The sequence below is a fragment of the Neoarius graeffei genome, chromosome 23 (assembly GCF_027579695.1).
Source record: "Neoarius graeffei isolate fNeoGra1 chromosome 23, fNeoGra1.pri, whole genome shotgun sequence".
Taxonomy (NCBI): Eukaryota; Metazoa; Chordata; class Actinopteri; order Siluriformes; family Ariidae; genus Neoarius; species Neoarius graeffei.
In genome coordinates, this window is record NC_083591.1 from 52,908,935 (window position 1) to 52,930,208 (window position 21,274).

General features: G+C 42.1%; 1 protein-coding gene across 1 annotated transcript in view; it reads left to right on the top strand.

Moving 5' to 3' along the window:
- The window catches only part of si:ch211-106n13.3 (vWFA and Collagen domain-containing protein), a 72,440-nt gene that overhangs the window by 44,752 nt on the left and 6,414 nt on the right, over positions 1-21,274 (top strand). Inside the window, 6 exon segments of the mRNA XM_060906401.1 lie at positions 6,118-6,189; positions 6,299-6,334; positions 10,558-10,602; positions 12,402-12,434; positions 15,426-15,572; positions 17,763-17,817. Coding sequence (XP_060762384.1) covers positions 6,118-6,189; positions 6,299-6,334; positions 10,558-10,602; positions 12,402-12,434; positions 15,426-15,572; positions 17,763-17,817 — 388 coding nt within the window.

Consider the following 21,274-nt stretch of genomic DNA (forward strand, 5'->3'; position numbering starts at 1 on the left):
TCCCTGCCAGACCAATCCACACACTCCACCCCCGACCTCACTCTACAGGACTCACACCTCGGCTACACCCCCTGTCTCTCCATAACAGCTGATCAGGTGTTGAAGGAGCTGAGGAGGATCAAGACAAGGAAAGCTGCTGGCCCTGGTGGTATCAACTCCAGACTGCTTAAGGACTGTGCAGATCAGCTCTGTGGGATTCTTCTGTACATTTTCAACCTGAGCCTCAGTCTGGAGAAAGTTCCACTTCTGTGGAAAACATCATGTGTGGTTCCAGTTCCCAAGACTGCACACCCCAGGGAGCTCAATCACTTTCGGCCAGTAGCTTTAACGTCTCATCTAATGAAGATCATGGAGAGGATTGTTCTCTCCCACCTCTGACACCTGGTGAACAGTGAGATGGACCCGCTGCAGTTTGCATATCGACTGGGCATTGGTGTGGATGACGCTGTCATTTACCTGCTACACTGGTCACTTGCACCTGGAGGGCACTGGGAGCACTGTGAGAATCATGTTCTTTGACTTCTCCAGTGCTTTCAACACAATCCAGCTATCACTGCTTAAGGGGAAGCTGGAGGGAGCTGGTGTTGACTGCCACCTGGCTGCATGGATCATCGACTACCTCATTAACAGACCACAGTATGTGAGGCTCTGCGACTGTGTGTCTGATGTGGTAGTCTGCAGCACAGGGGCTCCACAGGGTACAGTGCTCTCTCCTTTCCTCTTTACACTTTACACATCTGACTTCAGCTACAACACGGACAGCTGCCACCTCCAGAAGTTCTCAGATGATACAGCCATCGTTGGACATGTGTCAGAGGGGGACGATCTGGAGTACAGAGAGGTCATCACCAACTTTGTCGCCTGGTGCAAACTGAACCACCTGCGCATCAACACCAGCAAGACAAAGGAGGTGATGATCGATTTCAGAAGGACGGTTCCTCAAATTTCACCAGTGAACATCCAGGGTTTGGACGTTGAGATCGTGGAGGAGTACAAATACCTGGGTGTTCACCTTAACAACAAACTGGACTGGACTAAAAACACAGATGTCCTGTACAAGAAGGGCCAAAGTTGTCTCCACCTCTTGAGAAGACTGAGGTCTTTTGGTGTGTGCAGGACACTGCTTAGGACTTTTTGACTCTGTGGTAGCATCAGCGATTTTCTACTCTGTGGTCTGCTGGGGCTGTGGAAGTTCAGAGAGGGACAGGAAGAAACTTAATAAACTGGTCAGAAGGGCTGGCTCAGTCTTAGACTGTCCTCTGGACTCCATTGAGGTGGTGAGTGAGAGGAGGATGTTAGCCAAGCTGACCTCAATCATGGATAATCCCTCTCACCCCCTACATGAGGCTGTGGGGGCTTTAAGCAGCTCTTTTTAGTAGTAGACTGCTACACCCACGGTGTAAGAAGGAGAGATACCGCAGGTCATTCATACCTGCTGCTGTCAGACTGTATAACACCCACAACTTGTAACGTAGCACCAATAACCTGTTTGTCGTTTAATTTGCACTACTTCACCACTACTACCTCTGCCATCTCTCATCGATGCAATTATTATGTGCAATAATATAGGCCTTAAACTATTTTTATGCATATATATATATATATATATATATATATCATCTCATCTCATTATCTCAAGCCGCTTTATCCTACAGGGTCGCAGGCAAGCTGGAGCCTATCCCAGCTGACTACGGGCGAAAGGCGGGGTACACCCTGGACAAGTCGCCAGGTCATCACAGGGCTGACACATAGACACAGACAACCATTCACACTCACATTCACACCTATGGTCAATTTAGAGTCACCAGTTAACCTAACCTGCATGTCTTTGGACTGTGGGGGAAACCGGAGCACCCGGAGGAAACCCACACGGACACGGGGAGAACATGCAAACTCCACACAGAAAGGCCCTCGCCGGCCACGGGGCTCGAACCCAGGACCTTCTTGCTGTGAGGCGACAGCGGTAACCACTACACCACCGTGCCGCCCCTATATATATATATATATATATATATATATATATATATATATAAAATATTTATGTATATATGTGTGTGTATATATATACACAGAGTCTACCCGTAATGTGCAATTTTTCCGAGCCTCTCAATAAGGCAATTTTTCTATACTTTTTTCACGGTAGATACTGCAAATAGCCCTCTGTATTTAATCCTTCGTTTGTCTAATTTTTATTTCAGTTTTATTTGTTATCTGTTTGATGTTTTCTTGCTACTGTAACACGTGAATTTCCCAGATGTGGGATGAATAAAGTGAATCTAATCTAATCTAAACCCATTCTGGTTAGTCAGTCAATATCAACCTAGTCAGCCTGCCAATATAAGAGCCTAATTATTGCTTCATAACATATAGTTCTGTGCAAGTCTTAGGCACATTTAAAGAAATGCCGTAGACCAAGAATGGCTTAAAAAATAATGAAATGAATGTTTAATGTTTCAACATTAAAAAAAAACACTATAAACAGTAATCAGTAAGCCATAATAAATGAAACAAAGTCAATATTTGGTGTGAGACGACCCTTTGCTTTAAAAAAAAAGTTTTATGCGGAAATGAGCTGTAGGTTTTACTGAGCATCTTCCAGAACCAGCCACAGTTCTTCTGGACACTTTGACTGTCCCACTCAAGTCTTTATTTTGCACCAAAACCCAGCAGCCTTCATTATGCTTTCTTTTTTAATCTGAAAAAATCTCTTATGGAATGTAATATGACTCTCAGATACAGTACAAACATTTCTTTCTGTAACATTTAATTTTGTGCTGGGAACCCCCCCCCCCCCCCCCCCCCCAAAAAAAAAAAAAAAACAAACAAAAAACAAACGTTTGGAAATCTGCAATGTTTTTGTACTGACTCGATAATGGAGAAGTCATAAAATAGAAATCTATAACAAAGTTTGTATGGAAAAACTAATAATAAGATGCCTAAGACTTAATGGCTTAAATATTATCTGTTCATATTATACACTCAGATTTACTGCTTCATTGGATCCGGACGTTTCACACAGGTTTTCAAACACCTTTTTATCCTCCGCCCAAACGAAGTTTGGTGAGGGATATAGAAACGGGTTCCGTCCGTCTGGTCATGGTTTTATTTCCGGGCCATATCTTTAAAACTACTGAAGAGATCTTCATGAAACTTTGTATACATATCAAGCAACATGTGAACTGGTGCCTTTTGCTATTTTTGGATTTTTGAAAAAAAAGTATTTTTCAAATTTTTACATAAAAAATAGATTTTGACTTAGTTTCTAAGAGCAATGTTCGTTTCTGGAGCATATATCCAAAACTATTCATGATACGGATTTGAAACTTGGTATACATGTTAACAAGGTGATGTACAGTGGTGCTTGAAAGTTTGTGAACCCTTTAGAATTTTCTATATTTCTGCATAAATATGACCTAAAACATCATCAGATTTTCACACAAGTCCTAAAAGTAGATAAAGAGAACCCAGTTAAACAAATGAAACAAAAATATTATACTTGGTCATTTATTTATTAAGGAAAATGATCCAATATTACATATCTGTGAGTGGCAAAAGTATGTGAACCTTTGCTTTCAGTATCTGGTGTGACCCCCTTGTGCAGCAATAACTGCAACTAAACGTTTGCGGTAACTGTTGATCAGTCCTGCACACCGGCTTGGAGGAATTTTAGCCCGTTCCTCTGTACAGAACAGCTTCAACTCTGGGATGTTGGTGGGTTTCCTCACATGAACTGCTCGCTTCAGGTCCTTCCACAACATTTTGATTGGATTAAGGTCAGGACTTTGACTTGGCCATTCCAAAACATTAACTTTATTCTTCTTTAACCATTCTTTGGTAGAGCAACCTGTGTGCTTAGGGTCGTTGTCTTGCTGCATGACCCACCTTCTCTTGAGATTCAGTTCATGGACAGATGTCCTGACATTTTCCTTTAGAATTCGCTGGTATAATTCAGAATTCATTGTTCCATCAATGATGGCAAGCCGTCCTGGCCCAGATGCAGCAAAACAGGCCCAAACCATGATACTACCACCACCATGTTTCACAGATGGGATAAGGTTCTTATGTTGGAATGCAGTGTTTTCCTTTCTCCAAACATAACGCTTCTCATTTGAACCAAAAAGTTCTATTTTGGTCTCATCCATCCGCAAAACATTTTTCCAATAGCCTTCTGGCTCGTGATCTTTAGCAAACTGCAGATGAGCAGCAATGTTCTTTTTGGAGAGCAGTGGCTTTCTCCTTGCAACCCTGCCATGCACACCATTGTTGTTCAGTGTTCTCCTGATGGTGGACTCATGAACATTAACATTAGCCAACATGAGAGAGGCCTTCAGTTGCTTAGAAGTTACCCTGGGGTCCTTTGTGACCTCGCCGACTATTACACGCCTTGCTCTTGGAGTGATTTTTGTTGGTCGACCACTCCTGGGGAGGGTAACAATGGTCTTGAATTTCCTACATTTGTACACAAATATGTCTGACTGTGGATTGGTGAAGTCCAAACTCTTTAGAGATGGTTTTGTAACCTTCTCCAGCCTGATGAGCATCAAGAATGCTTTTTCTGAGGTCCTCAGAAATCTCCTTTGTTCGTGCCATGATACACTTCCACAAACATGTGTTGTGAAGATCAGACTTTGATAGATCCCTGTTCTTTAAATAAAACAGGGTGCCCACTCACACCTGATTGTCATCCCATTGATTGAAAACAGACTGACTCTAATTTCACCTTCAAATTAACTGCTTATCCTAGAGGTTCACATACTTTTGCCACTCACAGATATGTAATATTGGATCATTTTCCTCAATAGATAAATGACCAAGTATAATATTTTTGTCTCATTTGCTTAACTGGGTTTTCTTTATCTACTTTTAGGACTTGTGTGAAAATCTGATGATGTTTTAGGTCATATTTATGCAGAAATATGGAAAATTCTAAAGGATTCACAAACTTTCAAGCACCACTGTTGATGTGCCTTTTCATACTAAGAAATTTGAGAAATTTAAATTTTTGATGTTTCTATGGAAACAATTTCAGACTTAGTCTCTCAGCTTAGTCTTAGGGGTAGGTTTCGTTTCCGCAGCAGAACTTGAAAACTATGAGTGGTATGGTCTTGAAAGTTGGTATATGTGTTGATTAAGTAATGTATATGTGCCTTTTGATACTAAGAAATGTGAGAAATTTAAATTTTTAGCTCACCTAGATCAAAGGTCCACTGGGTTTATGCCATGGGCTGCTGAGGTCAGTGTAAAGAGGTAGGGTTGGGTTCCTGCAGCAGAACTTGGAAAAATATGACAAATCATATCTTGAAATGTGGTATATAGTTATAGGGCGAGGGATAGAGATGACTGTCTTCTTGTCATTGTTTTTTTTTTGTTTTGTTTTTTTGCTGCTATTCAAATGTTAAAAAAAGCAGTCATTTCCTCACTTCTTCACCTTCTCACTATTACCACATCCTCAGTGTGTGTGCAGGGACGTGTCAAAGTCCTGATAATTGCAAAATGTCTTGTGTGAATCTGGATGAGTATTAGATATATGAGGTGATTGAATTGGTAACATTTTGACCCAACACTGTTGAGTGTATTCTCAAGTCATCACAAGACACCGAAATGATTAAATCAGTATCTCATGAAGGATGTAGGGAGACTTTCAGTTTTAATCAGGGTTTGATTCTTAAACAGGGTCTACTTATCTGCTCAAATCAAACATGTCATTTGGTTGAGGTTTTGCTACTCTTTCTCTTTTTTCCACCAGCAAGAAATGTATACCGTAAGTGTTAAACTGAAGCTGGTGGAAAGTTTTAATCGAGGATCTGAACTCGTAAGAGCTGTGGTTTTTTTTTTTTTTTTTACATTTATTTTGAGGAATTATGAATTTCTCTAAAATCAGCCCACTTCCATTTTCCGATGAGGTTGTACCAGGATTGCTCTTGTGTTTGTCTCTCAAACAGCTTGTTGGCTGCAAGGGGTAAATTAAACATCATACATTTTTTCTTTCTACAGGAAAAGTCAGACAGGAAACACTATTCACACTTTTTTTTTTTGTCACCAGATGCACCCTTTCATTACACATTTTCTTTCCATTTTTAGTCGATGTCTGTTTTTGTGTTTGTGTGTGTTTCGCAGGGATCACAGGGTGAACCTGGAGTTTCAGGGCCTCAAGGCATCATGGGTCTCCCAGGTTTAAAAGGCAACAAGGTGTGACTGTTTTGGAATGCTGTCAAAATCCTATAGCTGAGATTAATTCAGTGCCAAAATCACCGTCAATGTCACAACCCCTGACTGTGTGCACCGCTTACTTTTGCAGGGGGAATCAGGAAAGCCTGGTCCTAAAGGAAGTCAGGTACTGCAGCTCAGTGGAGCATGATGGAGTGTGACATTTATTTTCCTGCTGTGTGTGTTAGTATAGAGACTGTTTAGTCTCTGTGCAGTGGATGGTGCTGAGTTTTGTCAGCTCTTCCTGCTTGCATTGAGAGACAGACAGAGATGGAAACAGAAATCAAAGAGACAGAAGGTGGAGGTTGTACAATATACAGCCTCATTTATACACTTATATCGGAATTACTGTACGGTATATATCTAAAAAAAACCTGCTGTTATAGGAAAATAATCAGCAACACTGTGAAGGGTTTACTATGAAGGTCCTGTTACCACCACAGAGTTCTTTTTGTAATGTTTTATTCCTTTTCTAATACAGCAATTTGCCAAAGATGACTTTTTTTTTTAATTATAGAATGGCATGGTGTACTTTAATTATTTATAGCTATGCGTAATTTCGTAGAACATCCAAGAAACACGTTATCAGTTACACTGTGGCAGAAATAATGATAATCTACGCTTATCAAGACCAAAGTTTAATACTAAGACCGGTGGTTCTTGCACATTTTCCACATGTGCACCTTTCCATATGTTGTGGAACAATTTACCACTATTTATAAGAAACTCTCCATCCACTGATACTTTTAAAGGAAAATATAAGACGTTTGTATTTTTAATGCATAAATTATTTTCTTTTGATATTATTTTATATTACTATCGCTATTCAATTTACCGTGTTATGAGCCTGATATCATAGTGCCAGGCTTTTAACATGTAATAATTCTAATTATTCTATCCACATTCACTGGAAGTGTTGTAGTTGAGTCACTAACCTCAAGTCTGAGTCCAGTCTCAAGTCCCCAGTGCTCAAGTCCAAGTCATTAAAGAAAATTCCGAGTCAAGTCTGAGAACAAGACTCCAACTGCACCATTTGACGGTGGCTGTTGCTGCCTTTATGTGAAAGCGTCTCTGCTACTGTGTTGGACTAACGTTACTGCTCGACTGCTCCGTTTTAGTTAATAGGCTACAGATAAAAAGCTTGTTCATCGCTCAGCAAGCCCCGCCCACTATCAACAGGGCAAATAACATGAGAGAGGGTTAACACTAGTTAGTTCATCGCTCAGCAAGCAAGCCCCGCCCACTATCAACATGGCAATGAACATAGCATGTCACTTCCTTCTCTGGGTGGAGTCTTGCCAAATGACGATTGAAGTTTGAGGTTGTCCCCGTCATCCCCGTCAATAGTTCTTCGACATATGGAACACACAGCAGTGCATTTTTTCCTACTGGACGAGAAGTCTGTATAAGCAAAGCGGACAATCCTGGGGGCGTTCTACGTTAGTTTGTTCCTGAATATGACACATGAACAGGTGAATGTGCATTCTATTGCACAACATTAGTATAAAAATTAATGAAAATATAAATATCTTACGCCAAATTATTATCCCATGTTACAAAAAAATAAAGAAAAAATCTGAGTCCTCATCTTCAATTTACGAGTCCAAATGGAGTTAATGCACGAGTCCGAGTCCAAGTCCGAGTCATCAGTGCTCAAGTCAAGTCACGAGTCCTTAAAATTAGGGCACGAGTCAGACTCGAGTACTACAAGCCTGTTCACTGGATATAAGCAATCGTGCGCTCTGATTGGTTACTCTACTACAGTGGCGGCTGCTGGTTTTTAAAACAGGGGAAGCCCATTTTACGCATTCATCGTAAAACCTGTAGGCCGGATATCAAAGCATAGAAAGGTGTGCCCCATTAGCATAGTGAACTAGACAACCCTACCTAGTGGCAGAAAGTATTTTTGCTTGTACATTTCATGTTATAGTCTGGCTTGCCAGGCTAGTGCCTCATATCCTTAATCAAAAATATCAAACATCCAAAAATCACTGGCTATTCAACAAAGAGCCTTGAACATCATACCCTGATATGCAACACAGAGTCTTTAACACAACACCCAGCTGTGCAACACATCCTTGAACATCTTCTGCAACACAGTCTGGAAATTCATAACCAGGTAGGCTATGCAACACACAGAACCTTGAATATTATACCCAGGTATAACCTATAACACAGAGCCCACCATTCTCTTAACATTACTGAACAATATACACACTTCAGATTCATGAACATGAACACTATTTATACACAAATTCTGCCCTCCGCTCCTTTTCCAGAAAATGGTCTGTGACCCTGTCATACCAGCTGGTTTTGCTTTCCAGAGACTTCACCAATTTCTGTTAGCAGCTAGCACTGCAGATCCCAATAAGGCTCAAGCTAGCCTACAACCAGATTGAACTACAAATGAAATAAACGAGTGAATTCACAAATGATCAAACTGATAGAATGGATGAAAATTAACGGAGCACAACGAGTAATATTTACATTTATTTACAGAGTAATGTACAGAGACATCAATGAGAAGAACCGTTTATATGAAAAGAAATTCGGACAGCACTTTGGCACATGACTACCCTTTCTCGACATCCGCTAGGGACTGACTGATCATACTTCCGTGTTCCTCGCCGAAGTACCGCCCTCCTCATGTCTTTCAAACACTACCTCCAATAATCCTTTATCAGCCCGGCTTCTTGTCCCTCCCACTGTCTCGTTTAGTCCCAGAGAAGCCCGGCTTCCCTGGAAGTGACGATTTTGTTGTTTTTAACCAATAACAACTAGCCGAAATTGGCTGTTCAGAGCCGTCTCGTAGACTGCAACAGATACCCGGCTGCCAGTCAGTGTTGCCAGATACTGCTGACGTTTTCCATCCCAAAATATGTTCAAAACTTGCCAAAATGCACTTAAAACCGCCCAATCAGGCAACACTGCTGCCAGTCCATAGAGCCCATTGAAATAAGAAAGGTTACAGCCTGGCAGCAAAGGTGATTCTCGTAGCGAACTGCAAGTTCGTCAGACATCACTCAAATAAGTTACAGGATAGTTATGAACATAAATACAATCTTGGGCATATATTATGTTAAGCAAGTTATTGTTTTAATGAGAATTCAACGTCGTAGACGCCGCAGTTTGGGGAGAGAATTTTAGGGGAAGCTTGGCTTCCCTTGTTGTCTCTGAGAAATCGCCCCTGCTCTACTACTAGGCTATCAGCTCATATACCGTGAGTAGAGAAAAACAAAATGGCGGAGCATGTTGCTGAACGAACCAAAGACGAAATAAAAACTCTACTCAAAAACAAAACCCCCAAAAATGCAAGAAAAAAATCAGCAAAATATGGAATAAAAGCATTTGATGGTAAGAACGTATCTTTTTTTATTTTTCAATTATTATTATTATTATAGCATTTTTCACAAATTGCTCCTGTCATTTTGCCAGTTTGTTGACATTCTAAGCGGAAATTATTTCGTCTGACGTTTTGTATAAGGTTTTTATTTATCGAATTTGTAAAAAAAAATAAAAATGCTCTGTTTTGCAAAATCCAGTGAATGTGGATAGAAGAAAATAATTATTCCACTGTGGAATAACTGTTAAATATTCTTCTTATATTGTAAGAGCATTGAGATTTTATGGAATGCGCTTTAAGAATAAATTATTATTATTATTATTATTATTATTATTATTATTCTATCCCTTTACTCACATCTACTCCATCAAGATGCTTTCCAGAGGTGGAAAAAAACGTAAAGTTTCATCTTCACCTTTGACCCTTGAGACTCCTCCTACAAATGTCAAATAAACCTCTCACAATATCAGCATTTCATCATTTAAACATGTTTAATCCGTTCATGTGGAGCATCTACCAGACAAGTTCCTGTATAAGTCATCATGACTATAGAAATTGAATGAGTGCATTAACGCCGTATGAACATTGCATGTGGAGCTACCGACGGTGCTGCTGTTACAGAAAACTAATCAACACCTCCTGACCAGTCAGAATCGAGCCTGCACAGAATTGAGTCCTGCGCTTTTTTCAAATTGCTAACTGCATGCATTTATGTCTTAGTTTTGTATTGTAGCACAGTTTGCAGGAATTGCTAGAGAAATTAGATGTATGGATGAAAATGCATCGACTAAAAATATAAAGCAGTTTTGCTATGTCAGCACTACTAAAGTGGGGGGCATGACTCATAGTTTCTCTGAAACGCATTGTTTCTCCCCAGCAATAAACGGAAACTCGCCGTCATTGCTTTTAACCACAATGCATGCACTACTGGGTACACACACATGCAGACGTGTTGAGGAATCATGTACATGAACGTACACAAATGTTCCTTGCTTTTCTCTTTCCAGGGAGAGAAAGGTAGTGAAGGGTCACCTGGGCGACCTGGAAAAGCTGTACGTAACATACAATAAGCTCATGATAACAACAGTGAATAATAACAGCATTATCAATCAGAGGTGGACAGTAACGAACTACATTTACTTGAGTACTGTACTTAAGTACACTTTTTGAGTATCTGCACTTTACTTGAGTATTATTTGTTTTTTAGAAACTTATGACTTTAACTTCACTACATTTGAAAGACAAATATCGTACTTTTTATTCCACTACACTTCTGTCAAGGTCCTCATTACTTATTACTATGAAACAGCTTTGAAAGTGGATGTTTTTTTCTTTTTTTTTTTCTAAAATGTGATGTTTTTTTCACTGGTGACACTGAGACAGACTATCAGTAATCACTAGGGTCAGGTCACATCCATAGACTGTATAAAATCAAGATAAATGATTTCTCAGCAGCGTTATTTAAACATGATCATGGAAGGAGGAGGTTCTTCTGGGGAATGCATGCACCCATGGCCATACCTAGAAGCCATGCTTCAGTTTTCTGCAAGGATTAAAGATTTGTTTCGTTTTAAATGTTTGCTTACGGGCGGCATGGTGGTGTAGTGGTTAGCGCTGTCGCCTCACAGCAAGAAGGTCCGGGTTCGAGCCCCGTGGCCGGTGAGGGCCTTTCTGTGCGGAGTTTGCATGTTCTCCCCGTGTCCGCTTGGGTTTCCTCCGGGTGCTCCGGTTTCCCCCACAGTCCAAAGACATGCAGGTTAGGTTAACTGGTGACTCTAAATTGACCGTAGGTGTGAATGTGAGTGTGAATGGTTGTCTGTGTCTATGTGTCGGCCCTGTGATGACCTGGCGACTTGTCCAGGGTGTACCCCGCCTTTCGCCCGTAGTCAGCTGGGATAGGCTCCAGCTTGCCTGCGACCCTGTAGAACAGGATAAAGTAGCTACAGATAATGAGATGAGATGAGATGTTTGCTTACCTAAAATGAACCACATCAAGGCCTACAAAAACTCACTGTCCAATCCTACAGAAGCATATTAAGGTATATAAACATTTTATTCCAAGAGAAAGCTTGTAATGAAGTCGTCTGTGCTTTTAGAGCTAGCGATAATGTTGCAATAGCAATGCAGTCTGGTTAGTCGATGAATGGATTTCTATGGATTTGCCTGCCAAGTTGCCATCACCTTGTCCACGGCTAATGTTAACACATAGCTATTTCACTTGGACACTGTTAGTTAGCATGTAAAAATTGAGTTACGCTAACATGAATAACGTTAACTTATCTGAAGTCCTTTCAGAAACATGTTTTAGCAGAATCTTGCCAAATAAACGATGTAGAAATCTTTCTTTTCTTGCAACATCAGCTACCCAATATGATTTTGAGTTTGAAAAGAGTTTGCTAGCATGTCAGGTGGAGTTTCACTGACTAGCTAGTTTAACGTTAAACCACCATGATGGCACAGCATGCGTTCATTTTGAGAATTCACAAAATAATCCAGTCGGTTGTTTCAGAGGCGTTAGGTTTTGTAAGCGTTGTGGCAATATTACAACAATGCGCTGACAGAAAATGCACTTTTAATACTTAAGTATTTTTAAAAGCAAGTACTTCAGTACTTTAACTTAAGTAAAAATTTGACTGGACAACTTTCACTTGTATCGGAGTAACATTTGACCAATGGGATCTGTACTTTGACTTAAGTAATGAAGTTGGGTACTTTGTCCACCTCTGTTATCAATAAGCATTATCTTCATGAAGATGTGATTTAAAAAAAATTATAAAAACATTTAATGCCATAGATGCAGAATGAATGAATGAATGTGTGTCTTCTTTCTATCCCTGCTATACCTTTGCAGGGTGAGCCAGGCCTCAAGGGGAGCAAAGGAGAGGTGTGTATTTATACTAAAGCACTCAGACACTTTCACAACACTGTTTCCTGCTTCTTCACCAACTGAGAGCTCTTTCAGTTCCTGACACTTTTCTCACTTATTTCTTTGGTACTAAAGTGATTAAAGCTAGACTGACTTTCAGACTTTTCAAGTGTAGGTCATAAAAAGAATTTTCCCTGACACCCAATTATTTTTGTTTAGTGACCGAAAGCTACTGAATTCGAATCATAGACTTCCAATTTTATTAGTAAAAAAAAATAGAACAATTCATGAATTTAGAGCCACGTGACCCTAAATTCTCCGCTATTTTTTCCTGCTTCACCATGACCCAATACAAGATACTACATCATGCATCACGTGGTGGGCTTTCCCTGTTCGCGCAAGGGACTGTGGGATACAAATTTGAAACAGAAGAGAAAAATGGAGGACGTGAGTGTGCAAATGAAACGTGAAAGACCGACTACAGTAACGGAAAGCGAGAAGAAAAGACGTTACGTTATATACGAAGGAAAAGAAACGCAGGACCAAACTAATAAATATCGGCGCTCAGCGAGCACCTCGGTGTGATCAGCTGTTCGTTTAGCGACAGAATGATGGAACTGTCAGTGCACGCTCAAAGGTAAACCTGTAGATGGCAGTAATGCGACACTGTGGATGCCAGCTGCCGTAAAACCCAAAAGAAGGTAAACCTGCGCATGCGCACACGGACTTCCTCTGTCTGCTTGACTGCGCGAAGCGAGCGATTTCATGCACATTATTTGCTTTAATCCCTTCAAATTAAATAACTTCCCAGCCACAGAACAGAATGGCCTGATATTTTGTGAGATATTACAGAAATAAACATACATCACAATGACCACATTTCAGAGGGAACTAAATTTCACTAATTTTATGAAATCGAAAGGCCGTCTAGCTTTAAAGGTGTGGTGTGCAATTTTTCCAACACCACAGGACCTGGCTATTTCCTTTGTAACATGCTTGGAACATCTCTTCTTAGAGATTTGCCTTTTTTTTCTTTGATAAGATAATCCAGTAGGTTCATAAGAAAGGTTTTGAAGTTAGTTGGAATATTGGTCAGTGATTATACTGGAATTGAAGATCTGGTCACCTTGCAGGCATCACGTTTCTACAAATGTGTTCCATAAAGCAGAAAAATTAGATGATGACCTTGCACCAAACTTTATTTGACTGATCAGTTTAATTATATTTTATTTATTTATCCTAACAAATAGCTTTCTACCATCAACCAGATCACCCCTCAGCCAGTGTGTGTAGTGCAGCAGGTGGTGAGATTCGGAACGAGTCGCTTTATAGCTCTGTATTTACACCATCATGGCGTGTCATACCAGTGTGATAAGCTCATGTATTAAGTGTAAACATAGTTGCATACCAAATGAAAACATCTGTTTTTGCGAAAGTTAATAAGGAATACGGTTTATTTTTGGTTGTTGAACTGAATAAAAAAAAAATAAGGAGTGAAACATAGAATATGGCTGTCCCTTGTGCCTAGGTACTTAAATCCATGTCTGGTACTTACTAGTTTATTTTTCAACAGAAAAACATTGGCTGTACCATCGGGAAATCGAATATTTTAATCCCATAGCCATAGCAAAATTGGCCGTTCTTCTTTGATGATGATCATTCTTCAAGGTCGAAGATGACCATGACTTCAATTTGATGGGGGGTGGTTGTGGGTCCAGAGGTGACTGATGAAGCCAATCTGGGCTTTGAAGGTACACCCACATGTCAGGCACACGTGGGTCGGTGCTGTAATAGGGGTGGCTATAATTCGAGCCTTCTGCACAGCTCGTTTCTTCTGGGCCTTGGCGATGCATTTCATCTCTGCTGCATGTGTGCCACTGGTGAGCTTTGCTCATCATGCTGGACGATCCTGAGCAAGCGACTCCCAAGAGTTGAGATTGATTTCTAGGGTTTGAGGGACACTTTGAGATTGTCCTTGAAGCATTTCTTCCCCCCCCCCCCCCCCCCCCCCCCCCCCCAGATGAGCACTTGCCTTGGCACAGCTCTATTTGGGCAGTCAACTGACTCTCTTCATGGATGCAAGGGACAGCATACGTTCCCCTCCCTTGTCAATCACAGGATTTGACACTAACCAATCATGGGTGTCTGTGAGTTTCTGTATGTACAAGAGGGCGGATAGTGCTTTCCTCTGAATGTGTTATGAGGCAGCATTAGCAGCAGTTTGAAAACATGCACTTGACTGGCGTCATGCGTCTATAATGAAGCATGTGGCATGTGACGAAATTGTACAGAGAAATGTTTTAAGAATTACTTTAGGATCCTTAAACAATCTGAATCTAAGAAGGTTTGTTTCATCCCTTTTATTCACATGACATGTAGAATTATTATTATTATTATTATTCCATTTTTTTATGTTACCATCATGTGTTGTCCACCGTCGTCCACATTTCACGAAAATCACTTCTTCTCTCTCAATTCTTCACTGATTTTTATTCTTTTTGGCAGGAAGGTCGGTCTGCCTGGGGTGCATATAGCTTCTACCCAAATTTGCATAATTGCAATGAATAATGAAGATATGGCATAATTAATCAATCCCTAATGAGCAGTTTCCACACAAATCGCTTCTTCTCCCTCAATTCTTTACCAAATTTGATTCTTTCTGGCATGAAGGTAGGGGTACCTAGGGTGCATAGAACTTCTACCCAGATTTGCTTAATTTCAATTATTAATGAAGTTATGGACTAATTAAGCCTTAATGAGCAGTTCAACAAAAATCGCTTCTTCTTGGTCAATTCCTCACCGTTTTGGATTTGTTCTGGCCAATAGGTCGGTATTCCTAGGATGGATATAGCTTCTATATATAGCTTGCAAGATTTATTGCGCAAGGTGGCCCACTTTAGATCGTTCCTTCTGGACTAGATGGGGCCGGAGTGAGCTACGCCATCACTGACGGTCTCGTTGTAAAACTTGTTACAATACAGTAATAGGTTTATGATCTCTCTCTCTCAGCGAGGTGTAACCGGAGATCCGGGAATCAGAGGGGCTGATGGGAAAAAGGGAGAATTTGGTCCAATGGGACCAGCAGGACCGCGAGGATTTCCAGGAAACAATGGGTTGCCAGGCCAACCAGGTATCCCAGGTTACCCAGGAAAACCGGTAAGCATTGCTCAAGTCACAGGATTACACACTCCTGAGGAAGACGAGACAAAAAGTAACAACCCAATGAGCAATAAGTCATGTCCAAGAACGTTCTGGTTAATCACACCAGGTGATTATTTTTTTTTTAAAAGAAAGAATAAAAAGGCTGATTTTCAACTTTGCTGAAGAAACAGCATGTGCAAATGTGCAAAAGTTTTCACCCCCTAATAATTTTTGAATGGAAAAAGTAGAAACGTCCTTATTTTCCAATTCATCTCCAAATCGAAAGAATTGCAAGAAGTTAAAAATGAAACAGAGGTCACCTTGGATTATGGCTACACAATCGTCTTTTCTATTGTAGTGGAGCAGCTTCACAGCTCCAGGTTCCTCAATTCAAGCCGGATCTCGGTTTACTGTCTTGACAGAATTACCATGCACGTTTCCTACATGTTTGCATAGATTTCCTCTGGGTTCTCTGGTTTCCTGGTGCCCCTTGGTGTGAAAGTGTGTGTGAATGTAGTCTAAATTATTTTCTTAATAAATTGTTTTCCATTTCCCAAGGGTCCTGATCATACAACCCCGATTCCAAAAAAGTTGGGACAAAGTACAAATTGTAAATAAAAACGGAATGCAATAATTTACAAATCTCAAAAAGTGATATTGTATTCACAATAGAACATAGACAACATATCAAATGTCGAAAGTGAGACATTTTGAAATTTCATGCCAAATATTGGCTCATTTGAAATTTCATGACAGCAACACATCTCAAAAAAGTTGGGACAGGGGCAATAAGAGGCTGGAAAAGTTAAAGGTACAAAAAAGGAACAGCTGGAGGACCAAATTGCAACTCATTAGGTCAATTGGCAATAGGTCATTAACATGACTGGGTATAAAAAGAGCATCTTGGAGTGGCAGCGGCTCTCAGAAGTAAAGATGGGAAGAGGATCACCAATCCCCCTAATTCTGCACCGACAAATAGTGGAGCAATATCAGAAAGGAGTTCGACAGTGTAAAATTGCAAAGAGTTTGAACATATCATCATCTACAGTGCATAATATCATCAAAAGATTCAGAGAATCTGGAAGAATCTGTGCGCGTAGGGGTCAAGGCCGGAAAACCATACTGGGTGCCCGTGATCTTCGGGCCCTTAGACGGCACTGCATCACATACAGGCATGCTTCTGTATTGGAAATCACAAAATGGGCTCAGGAATATTTCCAGAGAACATTATCTGTGAACACAATTCACCGTGCCATCCGCCGTTGCCAGCTAAAACTCTATAGTTCAAAGAAGAAGCCGTATCTAAAAATGATCCAGAAGCGCAGACGTCTTCTCTGGGCCAAGGCTCATTTAAAATGGACTGTGGCAAAGTGGAAAACTGTTCTGTGGTCAGACGAATCAAAATTTGAAGTTCTTTATGGAAATCAGGGACGCCGTCTCATTCGGACTAAAGAGGAGAAGGACGACCCAAGTTGTTATCAGCGCTCAGTTCAGAAGCCTGCATCTCTGATGGTATGGGGTTGCATTAGTGCGTGTGGCATGGACAGCTTACACATCTGGAAAGACACCATCAATGCTGAAAGGTATATCCAGGTTCTAGAGCAACATATGCTCCCATCCAGACGACGTCTCTTTCAGGGAAGACCTTGCATTTTCCAACATGACAATGCCAAACCACATACTGCATCAGTTACAGCATCATGGCTGCGTAGAAGAGGAGTCCGGGCACTGAACTGGCCAGCCTGCAGTCCAGATCTTTCACCCATAGAAAACATTTGGCGCATCATAAAACGGAAGATACGACAAAAAGACCTAAGACAGTTGAGCAACTAGAATCCTACATTAGACAAGAATGGGTTATCATTCCTATCCCTAAACTTGAGCAACTTGTCTCCTCAGTCCCCAGACGTTTACAGGCTGTTGTAAAGAGAAAAGGGGATGTCTCACAGTGGGAAACATGGCCTTGTCCCAACTTTTTTGAGATGTGTTGTTGTCATGAAATTTAAAATCACCTCATTTTTCTCTTTAAATGATACATTTTCTCAGTTTAAACATTTGATATGTCATCTATGTTCTATTCTGAATAAAATATGGAATTTTGAAACTTCAACATCATTGCATTCCGTTTTTATTTACAATTTGTGCTTTGTCCCAACTTTTTTGGAATCGGGGTTGTAAATACCTTGTGTAATATCTGTGTTTCAGGGGAAGCCACCTTCAGAAGAACACTTGATGAAGATTTGTGCATCAGTGTTGCAAAGTAAGTGCTCATTGAAATATATAATCATGAAACAGATTTCAGGATGCAAAGTTTGGTCAAGTGACCATGACTCACTGTGTGTTCCTGTTACCACACACTCCAATATGTATCCACAATGAATCTCAACACAGCCCAGGCCTAACAGTATATAACCGACTTTAGGGACAGTCTGTGTACTGTCAGTGTGTACTCGTGTGTCTGATTGTGCATATCAGCATATTGGCTCGCACTGGAAAGACCGGCGCTGTCAGTTAGCAGCAAGCTGGAAACATCTGTAGCTGGGGAAGAAGCGACTTGACTTTCAATTCTCTATTTTAGAGGAAAGCCATGCATCTGTTTAACAGACACAGTTGCCCAATCCATATATTTCAGCACATTAGATCAGTGTCCAAGATGGCGCCGTGGACGGTTGCCTTGATAGGGGAGAGCGGGGTAATGTGAGACATTTTTTTAATTTTAGATTTAGATAGATTAGATAAAACTTTATTGATCCCTTTGGGAGGGTTCCCTCAGGGAAATTAAGATATCAGCAGCATCATTACAGATAAACAGAGAAAAGAAATAGAGAAAAACTTCTAGATAAAATAAATTAAGTATTTACATATACAAATATAAAAAGAATAAGATATGGGGAAGAGAGGAAGGGGGAGGGGGGGAAAGGTGGGGAGAAGGGGGGCGGCGGCGGCAGCAGGAGAGATATTGCACTTTATATTGCACATTATATTGCACATTGTCCGGTATTGCTTATTGTTAGGCTAGGCTACTGCTCCTTCCCGTCCTCTGTCCTCCTGTTACCCCTCCTCCCCCCCAGAGAGGAGTTGTACAGTCTGATGGCGTGAGGGACAAAGGAGTTTTTAAGTCTGTTCGTCCTGCACTTGGGAAGGAACATTCAGTCACTGAACAGGCTCCTCTGGTTGCTGATGACGGTGTGCAGAGGGTGACTGGCATTGTCCATGATGTTCAATAGTTTGTCCATAGTCCTCTTCTCTGCCACCGTCACCAGAGAGTCCAGCTTCATGCCGACCACAGAGCCGGCCCGCCTGATCAGTTTGTCCAGCCTGGATGTGTCCTTCTTGGATGTGCTGCCCCCCCAGCATACCACAGTGTAAAACAGGACACTGGCGACCACAGACTGATAGAACATCCACAGGAGTTTCCTGCAGATGTTAAAGGACCGCAGCCTCCTAAGGAAGTATAGCCTGCTCTGTCCCTTCCTGTATAAGTGTTTGGTGTTGCAAGTCCAGTCCAGCTTGCTGTCCAGCCACAGCCTGAGGTACTTGTAGGAATCCACAGCCTCCACCTCGACTCCCTCGATCAGAACTGGTCGTGACCTTGGTCTGGACCTCCCAAAGTCAATGACCAGCTCCTTGGTCTTCGAGGTGTTGAGCTGCAGATGGTTCCTGTTGCACCACACAGCAAAGTCCCTCACCAGGCTCCTATACTCCTCCTCTCTGTGGTCACTGATACACCCAACGATGGCTGTGTCATTGGCAAACTTCTGAATGTGACACAGCCCTGAGTTGTAGCAGAAGTCCGCGGTGTACAGGGTGAAGAGAAGAGGGGCCAGCACCGTGCCCTGGGGTGCTCTGGTGCTGCTAATTACAGTGTCAGACGTGATGTCCTTCAGCCTGACGTACTGTGGCCTGTCAGTGAGGTAGCTGGAGATCCAGGTGACCAGGCAGGGGTCCACTCGCATCCTGTTCAGTTTGTCCTGAAGCAATAGGGGCTGGATGGTGTTGAAGGCACTTGAGAAGTCCAAGAAGAGGATCCTCACTGTGCCATTTCCCTTATCCAGATGTGAGTGGGCTCGGTGTAGTAGGTTGAGGATGGTGTCTTCCACACCAACACCTGCCCAGTACACAAACTGCAGACAGTCCTGGGCATGTTGTACCTGGGGTCTGAGGAGGCTGAGGAAGAGTCACTCCAACATCTTCATCAGATGTGAAGTGAGTGCCACCGGTCGGAAGTCGTTCAGCTCGCTGGGCCAATTCTTTTTGGGAACTGGAACGATACATGATGTCTTCCAGAGGGTTGGCACTCTCCCCAGCTGCAGGCTGAGGTTGAAGATGCATGGGAGTGGTTCACCCTGTTCAGCAGCACAGGTCTTCAGTAGTCATGGGCACACCTTGCCCGGGCCTGCTGCTTTCCTGGGGTGAAGCTTCCTCAGTTGACCTCTGACCTGGTCTGCAGTAATGCATAGAGGAGTCTGTGTTGAGGTGGGGGAGGAGGGGGCTGCTGTGATGACTGGGGGGAGGTGTGTTGAGGGAAGAAGGAGAGATGGCTGCAGTGAGGGAGAGGGTGGGGGGGGACATGAGCTGGTTGAACCGATTGAAGAAGTCATTCAACTCCGCTCTCTCCACTGTCCCCTCAACGACTCTGGTCTTTGTATTGTGGCCTGTGATGGTTTTCACACCTTCCCAGACCTACCTCATGCTGTTCTCCTTCAGCTTCTGCTCCACCTTTCTCCTGTAGCTGTCCTTAGCTTCCCTCATGCAGCGTTTCACCTCCTGCTGTGCTGCTTTCATCGCCTCCCTATCCCTGCTCCTGAAGGCGGCCTTCTTCCTGTTGAGGACAGCTTTGACTTACTGTGTTACCCACGTCTGCACAGAAGTTGAGGTAATCTGTCAGACAATGTGTCAGCCCCTCTATGTCCTCACAGTGTGGGCTAAGCAGCACATCCCAGTCCGTGATGTCATAGCAGTCTCTGAGGGCATCTTCCATTTCAGGGGACCACCTCCTGATGGAACTAGTTGTTGCAGGCTGCCTTTGAACCAGGGGGGTGTACTTCAGCTGTAGAAGAACCAGGTTGTGGTCAGACTTCCCTAGTGGGGGGAGGGGTGTGACTCTGTATGCATCCTTCACATTAGCATACAGCAAGTCAATTGTTCTGTTGTTCCTTGGTGGACAATCCACAGCCTGGTAAAAAGCAGCCAAAGTAGAGTCCAAAGTAAGATGATTAAAGTCCCCAGAAATGATCATAAATGCCTCAGGGTGCTGTGTCTGCAGCCTTGCTGTGACAGAGTGAATCCTCTCACATGCAGCGGCTGTGTCTGCCCTCAGAGGGATGTAAACACAGATGGTGATCACGTGATTGAACTCCCTCAGCAGATAATATGGCCGCAGGCTAACGGCTAGCAGCTCCAAGTCCGGGCAACATAAAACTGTCTTTACGGAAATATGTCCCGGGTTACACCAGCAGTTGTTAACATAAATGATGAGTCCCCCACCTTTGCTTTTCCCGCATGTGTTAGTGTCTCTGTCGGCTCTCACAGCAGTGAATCCCCGCAGGTCCCTCTGGGAGATGCTACAGATCACTGTACACAAAAACAACCAGACACAAGAACAGTTTTTTCCCTCAGGCTGTCTCTGTGATGAACAGCTAAAACCGGACTCAAATATCAGTAACATCAACTGTGAAATATCTGCACATTCACTCATACCGTCATTCTGTGCACAC